The 14,236-nt window shown below is 40.9% G+C and overlaps 1 protein-coding gene and 1 long non-coding RNA gene across 14 annotated transcripts in view; one reads left to right on the top strand and one right to left on the bottom strand.

Moving 5' to 3' along the window:
• LOC113543049 (neuropilin-1a) overlaps window positions 1-14,236 on the bottom strand; it is a 136,900-nt gene that overhangs the window by 77,647 nt on the left and 45,017 nt on the right. For all 13 annotated transcript variants that reach the window (XR_008300662.1, XM_034314907.2, XM_053227613.1 and 10 more), the window contains one exon: window positions 5,849-5,927. Coding sequence is in view for 12 of the 13 variants with exons in the window: in XM_034314907.2 (XP_034170798.2) it covers window positions 5,849-5,927 (79 nt within the window). In the remaining variant the exon portion in view is untranslated. The remainder of the gene's footprint in view (window positions 1-5,848; window positions 5,928-14,236) is intronic.
• The window catches only part of LOC113543052 (uncharacterized), a 33,217-nt gene continuing 29,934 nt past the window's right edge, over window positions 10,954-14,236 (top strand). Inside the window, exons 1-2 of the long non-coding RNA XR_003404384.3 lie at window positions 10,954-12,963; window positions 13,581-13,715. This is a non-coding gene — a long non-coding RNA (uncharacterized LOC113543052). The remainder of the gene's footprint in view (window positions 12,964-13,580; window positions 13,716-14,236) is intronic.

The raw sequence follows: 14,236 nt of genomic DNA, 5'->3' as shown, positions 1-14,236 counted from the left end.
GATGGAACACAATTCTCCAAATAAACATTTATACAAACATTCAGTGACCCCTCATGCCCTGTGGACATCATCATCCTGGAAGACACCATTCCCATCAAGATAGAAATTCTTTCAGAGGATAAAGGTGATCACTCAGAATAACTTTGCATTGACCATTCAGTCCAAGGGGACAAGTGGACCCAAATCATGATAGCAAATTGCCCTCCACAACATAACAGAGTACCATTCTCTTGGTGTATGCCAATATGGTGAAGGATGAATGCATCACTTTTTTTCTCTGTAGTCCCCTGCCTGTGGATTTTGCATCAGTGAACTCTCAGATTTAATGATGGGTTTATAAACTGCAACCATACTAGAATATCCAGTGGTGGAAAGTGTACAAAACACATTGAACTGCATAATGGTATGGCTTCTGTAGCAATAATTCACTAAAATTAAAAGTCCTTGTCATTGTGGCTGCAGGGGTGTGGTTGAGCATCAGCTGCAGACGGAGAGGAGGTGGGTTGAACCAGAAGGTAACATGTGATGATTCTCACCTGTGTCTTTTTACTGCCAGTCTACTTATATGGGTCTCTGTGCTTTCAATGACCCCTGTAACAAGAGAGAATGGCATAGCTGGTGGAGTGCTCTGTACACACGCATGCACAGCATCAACTTGAACTGTGAACTTGGCAGAGCGAAAGCCGCGAGTCTGCAAATGAGGGCCAGAGGAGAAATGGGCTTTGCGACGCCTTGTTTTGCTATCAGAAGAAGCCCAGCTTGCCACCACAGATGAAGCTGGAGTATTCAAGCATCAAGAGGATGGTTTTGCAGCACATCGTCCAAACACCTGAGGAGCACTGCCGACACTCCTGGTGGCTGCAGTTCTCTGAGGTCAGCTGCACCTTCGCCTATGCGCAACTAAAGGACTCCTGTCATCGGTGGTTGATGGCAGAGGAGTGGGACATTGAACAGATTATCAAGCTGGTGGTACTGGAGCAATTTGTTAGTTGACTCCCGACAGGCAAGGTGGAGTGGGTCCAGTGCCACTGGCCCACGCCCCTGGACAAAGCCATTCATCTGGCGGGGGATCAGGTGGTGGTGATTGCTGATCCAGGCGTTTCCCTTTTTCCGCTTTCTCCTACTCCTCCCCTGGTCCTGGCCCCAAAACTGCCCCTGAATCAGTTTCCTCCCCGCTTTTCCTCTCCTTCTTTTATTTCCCCTCAGATGTCTCCTCCAACTCCCTCTATCTCAACACAGGTAGAACCTTCCATGCCCACCAGGACTGGGGTAAAGCCTGGGTAGGTTTGCAGGCATGGCAGGAAAGCCAGGCATTTCCAGGATGAGCATTCCCTCATGGAAGCAGGAACCCTGATCAGGAACCCTGATGTGCCGCAGGCCTCCCCCGATCGAGAAGAAATGTACTGCATGTCAGTGACTATAAAAGGAAGTACATCAGGCCTGCGGTAGGCACGATGTGGAATGTGTGCATCATTGGCTGGGGAGGTGATGCCCAAAGAGTCGACGTCAGCTTTGTGTCAAGGGGACACTTTGCTGTGATTCCCCTCAGGTCTTTTCCCTTGCAGCAGTTGTGTGACAAGATCCTGAGGCACACCTTCGACCAAGTGAGAGTAATTGATGGTCAACAAATCCAGCCCAATGTTGAGCTATCCCACATGTACTTAGTCATTAAAGATTGATTATATCAAGTGACACAGGACACTCAAACCAAGGAAAAGATGACCCAATTGTTGGTACCGAACAGCAGTAGGAACTCCTGTTCCATGCGGGTAATCATGGCTGGCAATTTGGGGCAGGATAAAACACTAAAACAACTCATGGCCTGTTTCTATTGGCCAGGCATTCATGGTGATGGTTGCAGGTGGTGTGTGGCATGCTGCAAATGTCAACTTGTGAATCCGCCAGCCACCCCAAAAGTGCCATTGCTCCTGCTTCCATTGATTGAGGTCCCATTTGAAAGAATTGGCATGGACCTCGTTGAGCTATTAGAAAGGACTGCATAAGGGCATCACTTTGTGTTAGTTTTATTGGACTATGCAACACGGAAGCCATGGCTCTTAGCAAAATCTCAGCACGCAGCCTTGCAGAGGCACTCTTTCGTGTTACCTCCCGAGTCGGAGTAAGAGTAAACGAGTTGTCTGGTGAAAAACTACTCTACAACTACGTTACTTTACAAATTACTTTTTCTTTTGCCTACAATTGACAAAACTAGTCCAAAAATGTTCTATTTACTACTCTGTTCTTAACTAACCAAATGAGCTATGTGGAACTGAAAACCCACCTCCATTATCAGCAGTATATAAAAAAAAACGAAGATAATGTTAGCTGGCTATCTAATTTAGCCAAATGCTGTTGGGGTTTCAATAGCTTTCTAGGTTCATTAGCATGCTAGCTAACGGTCTGTAGAGTTTACTCAGAATGGTGCAATAAGGAAAAAACATCCAGTGAGTGGCAGTTCTGCATATGGAAATGCCTTGTTGATGAATCAGGTCAGTGAAGAATGGCCAGACTAGTTTGAGCTGACAAAAAGGCGACAATAACTGAGATAACCATCCTGTAATTGTGGTGAGCAGAAAAGCATGCTGCACAACATGTCAGACTGCACAACATGTCGAAACGTGTGGCAGATGGGCTACAACAGCAGAAGATCACATCAGGTTCCACTTCTGTCAGCCAAGAACAGAAAGCTGAGGCTGCAGTGGGCACAGGCTCACCAAAACTGGATAGTTAAAGACTGGAAAAATGTAGCCTGTTCTGATGAATCTCGATTTTTTTCTGAGGCACACAGATGGTAGGATCAGAATTTGGTGCCAACAGCATGTATCTATGGACCCAACCTAGCTTGTGTCAACAGTCCAAACTAGTGGAGGTGGTGTAATGGTGTGGGGAATGTTTTCTTGGCACATTTTGGGACCATTAATACCAGTCTATCAACCCTTGAATGCCACAGCCTATTTGAGTATTGTTTCTGACCATGTGCATCCCTTCATGGCCACAATTTACCCTTTTAATGGCTACTTCCACCATAATAATGCACCTTGTCACAAAGCAAAAATCATCTCAAACTGGTTGGGGTGTGGTAGAATGGGAGATTCGCAGCATGTAAGTGTACCTGAAAAATCAACAGAGCCAAATTTCAGATTTCCTGATATTTTCATCTAGATGCGTTAAACAACTTAGAACATGGCACCTTTTGTTTGAACACACCCATTTTTCAAGTGATCAAAAATATTGGAAGTGTGACTGACAGGTGCTTCTTGTTGCCCAAGTGTTTCCTGTTAGATAACTCTGAATGTCTACTCCTGGGTTGAGTTCTGGTTTTGCCTGTGAAGACTGCATTTGGAGGACATTAGTTTATGCAAAGGATAAACCAATATTAAGACTAGAGAGCTGTCTATGGTAGACAAGCAAGCCATTTTGAAACTGAGAACAGGGACAATCACTCAGAGCCACTGCACAAGCATTGGGAATAGCCAATACAATAATACAACCAGACATGGAACAGGTCAGCCAAGGAAAAGAACAGCAGTTGATGACAGAAACATTGTGAAAGCTGTGAAGTAAAAACCCAAAAACAACAGTCAGTGACTTCACCAACAACTTCCATAAGGCAGGGGTGAAAGTATCCCAATCCACCGTTCAAAGAAGACTTCAAGAGCAGACATGTAGAGCCAATACCACAAGATACAAAACACTCATCAGCTGTAAAAATCAGAAGGCCAGACTGGAATTTGCAAAGAAATACAGAGCCACAAAAGTTCTGAAACCAAAATTAACCTCTACCAAAGTGATGGACAGGACAAAGAAAGTATCTGCTCATGATCAAACATATGAGCTCATTGGTCAAGCACAGTGGAGATGTCATGGCTTGCATGGCTGCTTCTTGAACGGACTCACTTATCTTTATTAATGTTGTAACTCATGATGGTAGCAGAAAAATGAATTCAGAAGTCCACACAAACATTCTGTCTGCCAATTTACAGAGAAATGCATCCAATCTTGTAGGGAGGGCCTTCATCATGCGGAAAGACAATGAACCAAAACACACTTCCAGCCCAACAAATTTCTTCATCAAGGAAAAATAGTTGAAGGTTTTAGACTGGTTAAGTTAATCATCAGACCTTACCCTAAATGAGCATGCATTTCACCTCCTGAAGAGGAGACTGCTAACACATAAGCATTGAATGTCTTTTGGACCACAATTTTCAGCCCTATTTAGTAATGTCTTTGCCATACATCTAAAGGTAGTTGGCACAATCACTGTTCCTACTGAAACACTAGTCAGTTGAGCAGTCTTTGTGACTGAAGCTCTTGCCCCAATAATAAATGCTATTTCAAAGTCACTTAGAGCTTTTCCTCCTAATCTAAATTCAAGCTCAACGGGGCTGGCAAAGAGTATGACAAGATGTTACTTTCTTAATTGTGTCATGCAGTACAAGTGGCTGGAAGCATCTGCACAAGTTTCTCCACTCATTTGTTGTGAATTTTCCTTCACACACACACACACACACACACACACACTATTGTGTGTACATTGTAAAATTCAGCATATGGCCAATCAGGCCACAACATGCAAATGAATATGCTCACTCAGACAGACAGACAGATACACACACACACACACACAACAGTGCTTGGCCATGGATCACACACACATTCTCTCTATGTGAATGAAACTGCACTGAAAACTTCATGAGAAGCAATATTTAACTGCTGCGTGCAGATTTTTTCCCTTAAATGTCATTGTGACTCCTGCTATATATGCAGTAAAGATATTTCAAATTACTTATTTAAATGTAACAGTGACATTAATTTTGCAGTTAGACTTGGCCTTTGTCTCTTCTGTCTACATGGTTCATGCAGATCCTTTAAAAATTCTTTAAAATAAACAGAAAACACCATTTTCTTTCCCTGCCCTAGCACACTTATAGGGCTTTATAGGGCATGAATGCAGTGTATTAAATCATATTAAAACAAACTAGGAAAATAGAATCTTTGGCAAACTTGCACTGCTATATAAGTGAGAGTCTAAGGGAAAAAAAAAATCTAAAATTACTAAAAAGTACTAAAATTCACACTTGTTACTATATTACCTCCCCAACAGAGTTTTTGGACTGATGGTATTCTTAGTTTGTGACCTAGCGAACCAGCATCAGAATGTATTTACTGATAGACTTCAAAGCACTTTTGTAAGTTGCCCTGGATAAGGGCATCTGCCAAATGCCATAAATGTAAATGTAAATATAAAAATTGTCTATTAAATTTATGCAGGTAGGCTAACATGTGTGTCCACAGAGACATCTCTTCCCTCCCAGAAAGCACAGCCAATGCTGCTCCTGTCCATGGATGGCTGTGATATTGTCAGGATTCAAACTCACGGTCTCCTATCAATAGGGTGAATGCTTTTCTGTTGCACTTGGGTTTTCTTTAATTTTTTACTATTTTACACTATACACTATGAGATAATTCATACAGATATATTTTGTGGCCAAGAAGTGTGAAGAAATCTGAAAACTTCATGTGACATAAGCCTTAGAGCCAATTGATCCAATAAGATAGATCTAAACTTTTCACTGGTACTGTATATACACTATATGGCCAACAGTATGTGGACACCTGAGTATTGAACATCCGATTCCAAAACCACAGGCATTAATATTGAGTTGTTGCCCCTTTGCTGCTAAAACAACGTCCGTTCTTCTGGGAAGGCTTATCACTTGATTTTGGAATGTGGCTTTGGGGATTTGCGGCAATTCAGCCAAAAGAGCGCAAATGGTTGAAGAGAATGGAATGGAAGAAAGATTTTTTACCTGAAAAAAATATAGCACACACATATGCACAAACTTACCAAGGCAGGGAGCTGTACTGCTTCTGTACCTGTCTAAAGCTATCATGCTCTTCTCACTCTTCTCTGTGCCACCACTAGTCTGAAACACACACAAACATCAAACAAATTGTACACATCCAAGATCTGTGACATGTACACACAGTATAAACAAATACATTGTACAAAATAGCACATGCAAAAACAACTTATGTTTGTGTTTCAGTGACACACCACCGAGAGATACACACATCTCCCACTAACTCCACCATGTCATATACTGTACCAACACACACATATAGACCCAACCACCCGTACACACCATTTACCCTAACAAACTTAAGCACCTAAAAAACCACAAAAACACAAAACCCCACTAAGATACACATACACACACACACAACCCCTACACCCCCCCCCCACCACACACACACACACACACACACACACACAAAGGTAAACAAACTCCCAAATACCACTTCCTTTTCATACAAAAGAGAGGTGTATCTGTTTTACTTACCCAAGACTTCACAGAGCCATGTTTCAGGCCAACTCTACTGTCAGTCTTTCTGTCTCATAATTTTGGCATGTATTATACTACACAAATAACATACTACTACACCACGAGTTCACCTTGCTAATATACAGACTGAGAATTTCCAAGTTACAATTTATAAGGCATATATTAATATTTATTACAAAGCACTTAATGAGAGACCAAATGAGAGGCCTAATTGCCTTCTCATTAAACTCCACCACCACACTACAGAGCTTGGAATCAGTCTTGTCTTGAAATAAATTACACGTTACATTTCCCTGTTAGATGAACATTAGATGAACATTGCTCTTATGATGTCAATGAGTCATCATAAAACATTAATTAACAAATTTGTTTGAATTAACAAATTTTCTCACAAAGATCATTAATCAAAATGCACAAAGCACACACTCACCTAACATAATGATGTAACTATGAAAACAAAATACCCAACGCCAATCACATACACTTAGGGTGCTGGTTGCATATAGAAGGTCATGTGAATGACTTATAGCAAAAAAGAGAGAGAAGAGAGAAAGAGCGAGAAACTCTGTGTATGTGTGTGTGTGTGTGTGTGTGAGAGAGAGAGAGAGACACAGAGAGAGAGACAGAGTGTATGTGTGAGAGATAGTTGTGATGAGAGCTGAGTGTGTGAAGATTATATGACTGACTAGAGTAGATAACCTGACTAAACTTTTTGCAGAGACCCCTTTACCAAAAAAACACAGTTCCCTTGAGCACAGATGTCTTTTATGAAGATAATCCAAATATTCAAATATTACGCTCATTATTTAGATGTGTACATTTCTACAATAATATTTTTGCTATTTATTAATGCCATACAGCTTTTTCTTCTAGAACTTTCCCCCAACAGTACCTAAGCTGACATTATTTATAGGCGATTTTGAGATTTTGAGTTTTTTGGTGAGTCTGTGCCCTTGATAGGCTCAGATCCTTGTTCTTGGCTGACAGAAGGGGAACCTGATGTGGTCTTCTGCTGTTGTAGCCCATCTACCTCAATGTTTGATGTGTTGTGTGTTCTGAGGTGCTTTTCTGCTCGTCGCAGTTGTAGAGAGTACTTATTTGAGTTACTATAGACTTCCTGTCAGCTAAGACTAGTCTGGTCATTCAGACCCTCCTCACACAGGATGTTTTTTATTTTTCGCACCATTCTGTGTAAACTCTAGAGACTGTTGTGTGTGAAATTCCCAGGAGATCAGCAGTTTATGAAATACTCAAACCAGCCCATCTGGCACCAACAACCATGCCATAGTTAAAGTCACAGAGATCACACTTTTCTCCCATTCTGATGTTTGAAGTGGATGTTAATGTGAATGCTGTCTGATGTTTGACATTAACTTAAACTCTTGACCAGTATCTGCATGATTTTATGCACTGTGCTGCTGTCACATGATTGGCTGATTGGATAACTACATAAATGAGCAACTATACGGGTGTTCCTTTTAAAGGGGACTGTAAGTATATATACTATATGACAGGTGAAGTGAATAACATAGCAGGTGAGCAGTCAGTTCTCAAAGTTGATGTGTTAGAAGCAGGAATAATGGGAAAGCGTAAGGATCTGATCACGTGGGGAGCAAAGGCTAGCCCATATTTTCCAATCCCATAGAAGAGCTAAACAAGCTCCAGTTAGTCCAGAATGCAGCAGCGAGAGTCCTTACAAAACCAGAAGATATGACCACATCACTCCTATCTTATCCACACTGCATTGGCTCCCAATCAAATTTCGTATTGATTATAAAATACTACTATTGACCTATAAAGCACTAAATGGTCTCGCGCCACAGTACCTGAGCGAACTTTTGGTCTTTTATGATCCATCACGCCTACTCAGATCAAAAGGTGCAGGCTATTTGTTGGTACCTCGAATAATGCGGGCTACAGCTGGGGGTAGAGCTTTCTCTTACAAAGCCCCACAGTTATGGAACAGCCTTCCACTTAGTGTTCGGGGCTCAGACACAGTCTCAGTGTTTAAGTCTAGGCTGAAAACATATTTGTTTAGTCAAGCCTTTTGTGAATAGTTTTCTTAGGTACAGGGGCAGGTCTGGAGGGTTTCACAGGCATAGAGTGTTGTGGTGAACTGGGATGTTTGGATGCTGTCGCCCCCCCCACTCTCACACGTTCACTCAGGTTTGTCAACGGTGGAGTGGCTGGCTGCCTTATGTCCCAGGGTGCCCTCATGTCCGTGTTAGCTTCTGGCTCTCCCTTTTAGTTATGCTGTCATAGCTAGCCTTGCCGGAGTCCCTGCTTGCACTCTGCATGCAAAGTACATCGTGCTTAACCATTAGAGGACAAAAGCTCACCTAACAATCTCTTCCTTTCTCTCCATCTCTCTCTCTCCCTCACTCTCTGTCGAGCTACACGTGCTACTTCTGAGATGCCAGTGATTCTGACCCCTTCTGCTCCTCCTCACTGCCTGACCCATCCTGATGCCCTACTTCTGGTTGGAGTTCTCATCGGTTGAGTTTGCTCGCTGCTGCTGGGGGTGGCCCCATATGGACTGCCTGAAGAACTGTTTGGATTGCTGGGGATGGCGCCACCTGGGGGCTGTGGAGATGGCATGGGGATCACATATGGGGAGCTGTACTGTAATGGCTTGGGACTGCGATTGCTGTAGTGACTTTGGGGCTGCAGTTGCCACGAGCAGCTTTGTACTCAGGACTCCATCAGTGGACAGTGGATAGATTTTAACCAGCCGGACTTCTTGCAAAAACTGTGATGAATTAATTGCTGCACAATTGCACTATTTGTCCATATAGTACACAGTAATAGAAGGGATTTATTTATAATCGCACTACCCGTTGCACCCAGATGAGGATGGGTTCCCTTTTGAGCCTGGTTCCTCTCAAGGTTTCTTCCTCATATCATCTCGGGGAGTTTTTCCTTGCCACCGTCGCCACTGGCTTGCTCATTAGGGATAAATTCACAGTGATAAATTCAAATATTTACAATATATTTTTGTGAATCCATTTATTTCTGTAAAGCTGCTTTGTGACAATGTCCATTGTTAAAAGCGCTATACAAATAAAATTTAATTGAATTAAAATTGAAGAGCTACTGTAGCACAAATTGCTGAAAAGGTTAATGCTGGCTATGATAGAAAGGTGTCACAACACACAGTGCATTGCAGCTTGCATAGCTACATAGCCACAGACCAGTCAGAGTGCCCATGCTGACCCCTCTCCACCTCTGAAAGTGTCTACAATGGGCACGTGAGCATCAGAACTTGACCCTGGAGCAATGGAAGAAGGTGGCCTGGTCTGATGAATCACATTTTCTTTTACATCATGTGGATGGCAGGGTGCATGTGTCACTTACCTGGGGAAGAGATGGCACCAGGATGCAATATGGGAAGAAGGCAAGCTGGAGGAGGAAGTGTGATGCTCTGGGCAATGTTCTGCTGGGAAACACTGGGTCCTGGCATTCATGTGGATGTTATTTTTAACATGTACCACCTACCTAAACATTGTTGCAGACCAAGTACCAGATCAAGATAAGATAAGATAAGATAAGCTTTATTAATCCCTGAAGGGAAATTCAGGTAGTCTTGTAGATAAGTAAGAAAGAAAGTAGTAAGAGTAGTAAAAAGTAGTGAGAGTAGTAGAAATTAGTGAGAGTGGTAAAGTAGTGAAGTAGTAAAGTAATGAGTGTAGTGATTAGTCATCTGCCATTGGCTAAGGTGTTGTGGAGCCTGACCTATGGCAGTGACCTCTTTCAGCAGGATAAAAAAATTGCAAAAATTGTATAGGAATGGTTTCAGGAACATGACAAAGAGTTGACTTGGCCTCCAAATTTCCCAGATCTCAAGCCGCTCAAGCATCTGTGGGATGTGCTGGACAAACAAGTCCAATCCATGGAGGCCCCACCTCACAACTTACAGGACTTAAAGAAAATAATTTTTCCATGACTATACATAATACAGTTGTATTATGAATAGTCATGGAAAAATTATTTTCTCATATAGGAATGATGAGTGTTTCACTACTCAAGCTTTCTGACTCAGTCTCACCATTCTCTGTATTCCTATATTTATCCAAACAGGGAGATTCTCTGTAGCACTGCATGTTTGTGTGTGCACAGCAAATACCCCATACCAAACCCATCTGATTTTAATTCCCTGTTCGGTCTAAAATGGTCTGATATAAAAGCTAAGAATCTTACATTATTTTATTTAATACTAATTTTATTTAAAATTTGAATATTAATGAATATTACTTGATTTTAATTTTTAAATTTCATGAATGTTAATTCATTTTATTGTCTTTTATATTTTTCACTGTATTTGTAAAGCACTTTGAATTGCTTTGTGTATAAAATGTCCTATATAAATAAACTTGGCTTGCCATAACCCACTGCCCCTGAGGTCATGAACTCCTTTTACTCAGTTTATGTGTGTTTGGGCTCTGAGAGTATAATGATTGTAGAAATTGCCACCATATAAGATCATTTATATATATATATATATATATATATATATATATATATATATATATATATAAGCTCATATGTTCTTTCCCAGAGTTCCTTTCTGGCACCAGGAGAGACTGACAGAATAACAACTTAGCCTGATTACAGTAAAGACGAGAAGTAGTGTTGGACACACAATAGAACCAGTGGAGAGTAAGCTGCCACACTGGTCTGTCTTTAAAAACACACACACATTGAATGATAATACTAGTATATATAAATATAGTGTGTGTATCAGTATTATCATACGCATTTTTCCTGCTTCCAACACATCAACTTCGAGAACTGGCTGTCCACTTGCTCCCTAATATATCCCACCCCTTGACAGGTACCATTTTAACAAGATAATCAACATTATTCACTTCACCTGTCAGTGGTTTTAATGTAGAGACACATGCACGCACAGCCAATAAAAACAATAAAAATCCTTTATACATCCTCTATACACTGGAGACATGCTTGTGCTCCCCAACCACTTTTTGAAAGTGTAGTCTGTTGAAAATATACATAACAGCACACAAAAAAAATAGATGAAAAGTTCTTCGATACAAGAGTCGCTTGATACTACAGAATGCAGATGAGTGAGAACCAAACACACAAACACACACACGCACAGACTTCAGGGGTTTCTTCTCTGAGAATGTTATGAGCTGTTTTGGTTATTGCTCAGTGGTGTTTAACTATTCCAGTTTTTCTGTCATGCACACAGCAGTGAGGAATGTTCAAGCATGAGAACAGACAAACATTGTTAGGATTGGCATGATCTTGGTTCTGTTTGTATTTCTGGCTCCTTAGCTCCTTCTACTTAACATGTTGTTGCAACATTGTGAAAAGACATCCTTTTCCACAATACGGAAAAAATTCCCACGCTTCCACTCAGCGAGTCTCAAGGTGGAATGTGCATCACTTCCTGTTCCCTGCAGATTTGGACAGGAAGTGCCCTTCCTGTCTCCCTGTGTGTCTGTCTTATTGTATGACACTTGATTAAACTCCTAACAATCCAACAGTGCTTGTTTTCTTAAAAGCAAAGGAAAAGGGCCCTTTCCCAGATAAACAAACACACACAACATACTAACTATGGAGAGAGAGAGAGTGTGTCAAACGTGATATTCACCTAAAAGGACAACAGATATGTTATCATATTGAGACTGTGTCTGAGCTAAATGAACTAAAATGCAGAAATTCTCAGAAAGTTTATTCTAGTAATCTAATTAACATAAAACTAAATGCACTGTCAACACCTTTTGATCTGAAGTTAAGAGTGCTAAATATTAGATCCTTTATGTCTAAGGTGCTGATCTGGAATTTAATGTTTTATCTAACAGAAATTTGGATTTCTGTTAGACCAAAAGTGCATGTACCTTTAAATCAGGCATTACCCAGAAATCTGGATATGAATTTAAATAATTTTAAGTACTTTTTATATACAGTATATTGCCAGAATAAAGAAGTCTACTCAATCATTTCCACTAGTATTTACAGGCCACTGGGACCATATTCCAAACTTCAGGAATGCAATGACTTCCTCTTAAATCTACTTGTTTCAGAAGTAAAAGCAACAATTGTCAGAAACTTCAATATTCCTTATGATAAATTTCGAGACCAGTGTATGAGTCTCTATTTGACAGTAGGTGTCATTGAGAATATAAAAGGACCCACTCATTACAGTGGACACAAAACTGATTTAACATCTGGCACACTGACTAGTCAACGTCGTAACGGGTTCAGAAGTGATGCCAAAATGTCTCTGAGGCCCCCTAGTGGCTGGCTGCAGTACAATTCATAACTCCACCCATTCCCATGAGAGTGAATGGGCAAGTCAAAATTACTTTAAGTAAAATTATTATTGGGAATGGTGTTCTGATATTTTTACAAGTTTAGTTGACCTTGATATCTCCTCCAGTGTTTCTCTTTACTATGAAGGTGTTTTATAGGAGTTATCCGATAATAATTTAAACAGCGGGGTTGATGAGGTGATTGACAGTTTTGTACATGACAGTAGAGACTCATGAATGCAGGCACACACTTTCCAACACACACCCAAAGCTCTTGCCTGTTCTGCAGCAAAGTCATATCTTGTTCTGCTGTAAGCTTTTCTAACAGACCTTCAGTGGTGAGTTCTTTGCAGTTTTTCTAGTACGTTGCTCATTTTGATGTCTAAGCTAGCTCACTGTACTAATATTATAGCTAGCAAACCAACGTGAGGGAACGAAGTGATGGCAAACACCAAGGCACCTAACAGTAGCTAAATTTCACAACAAAAACAATTTACTATCGACTGTATGACCTTAAACAGTTTATGTAGCTTGGAAAGGTTAGCCAGTCACTCCTTTTTAAACATACTCCACTTACAGAATGAGCAGAGCATAATAAAGCACACTCCTCCATTCAGATGGGTAACTTACTGAAGGTAAGTCACAGCTAGATGAAAATCATGGAAAGCAGTGATTTTTTTTTCCTCAAAAAAATTGTGTTGAGTGTAAATGTTGACTGCTGTTTACAAGTATAATTTCAGTTAGTACATTGCACTCACTACTTATACTTACTTTACTTTGATTAACATAATGGATTAGCCAGTGTTTGCTAGCAAACAGTAGCTCAGTCAGTCATGACTCAAAGCTCCTGACAACCGTAAAGTAAATATACTTGAGCAAATTATAAAACTACAGGCAGAAGTGGAAATATTTTTTACTCACGTCTATGAGAATTTAAAAAATATATATTATTTAGCAGTGTAACCAGCGGAGTCCCAGCACCTGTAAAGGCCAAAATATGAAGAGAAACAAAGAATCCTCACTGATGCTGTCTTGGAAAAGCAGGTCACTATGCTCAGAGCTGTGGAGGACATTGCAGAAAATCTAAGAGGTATGAGATCAAGTTTAAAGCAAATATGCCAATCACTGCAAAATGTGAAAAGGTGAAATAACGCTTAAGTAAATGGATGGCTGAATTTCTTCTGTTTCTGCCAAAAACCATTGCTTGACAGATGCATGATGAGGTGCTGATGTGTGGTAACTGTGTCAGGTTAGGACTGGTGGAGGAATATGCTCTAATGTATTCAGGAGCACATTGGGTGATGGGACACAGCACACTAAGGAGTATACAGCTCATCGTAAGTCGAGACATACATGATCAGTCTCTGATCTTGCTTTGAAATGTGCCAGTAGCAAGAAACCCAAGCACTGACAAAACTCAGACATGCACAGGAATGGCACAGAATCCTTTTGTTGCCCGAAATGGTGCTGGCCAGCATTAAAAGAAGATGTCATGGCTGTGTTTCTCTTATAAAACGGAACAGAACTTTCATCCTCTGGAAAAAAAAAAAAAAAGTCATACCGGTCTCTAAATATCCATTCCCTTCTATGTGCAGCCTGTGCTAACTCTTC

Source organism: Pangasianodon hypophthalmus, chromosome 21 (genome assembly GCF_027358585.1).
Source record: "Pangasianodon hypophthalmus isolate fPanHyp1 chromosome 21, fPanHyp1.pri, whole genome shotgun sequence".
Classification (NCBI taxonomy): domain Eukaryota; kingdom Metazoa; phylum Chordata; class Actinopteri; order Siluriformes; family Pangasiidae; genus Pangasianodon; species Pangasianodon hypophthalmus.
Note: the sequence above shows the minus strand (reverse complement) of the source record. Positions and strands in the feature narration are given on the sequence as shown.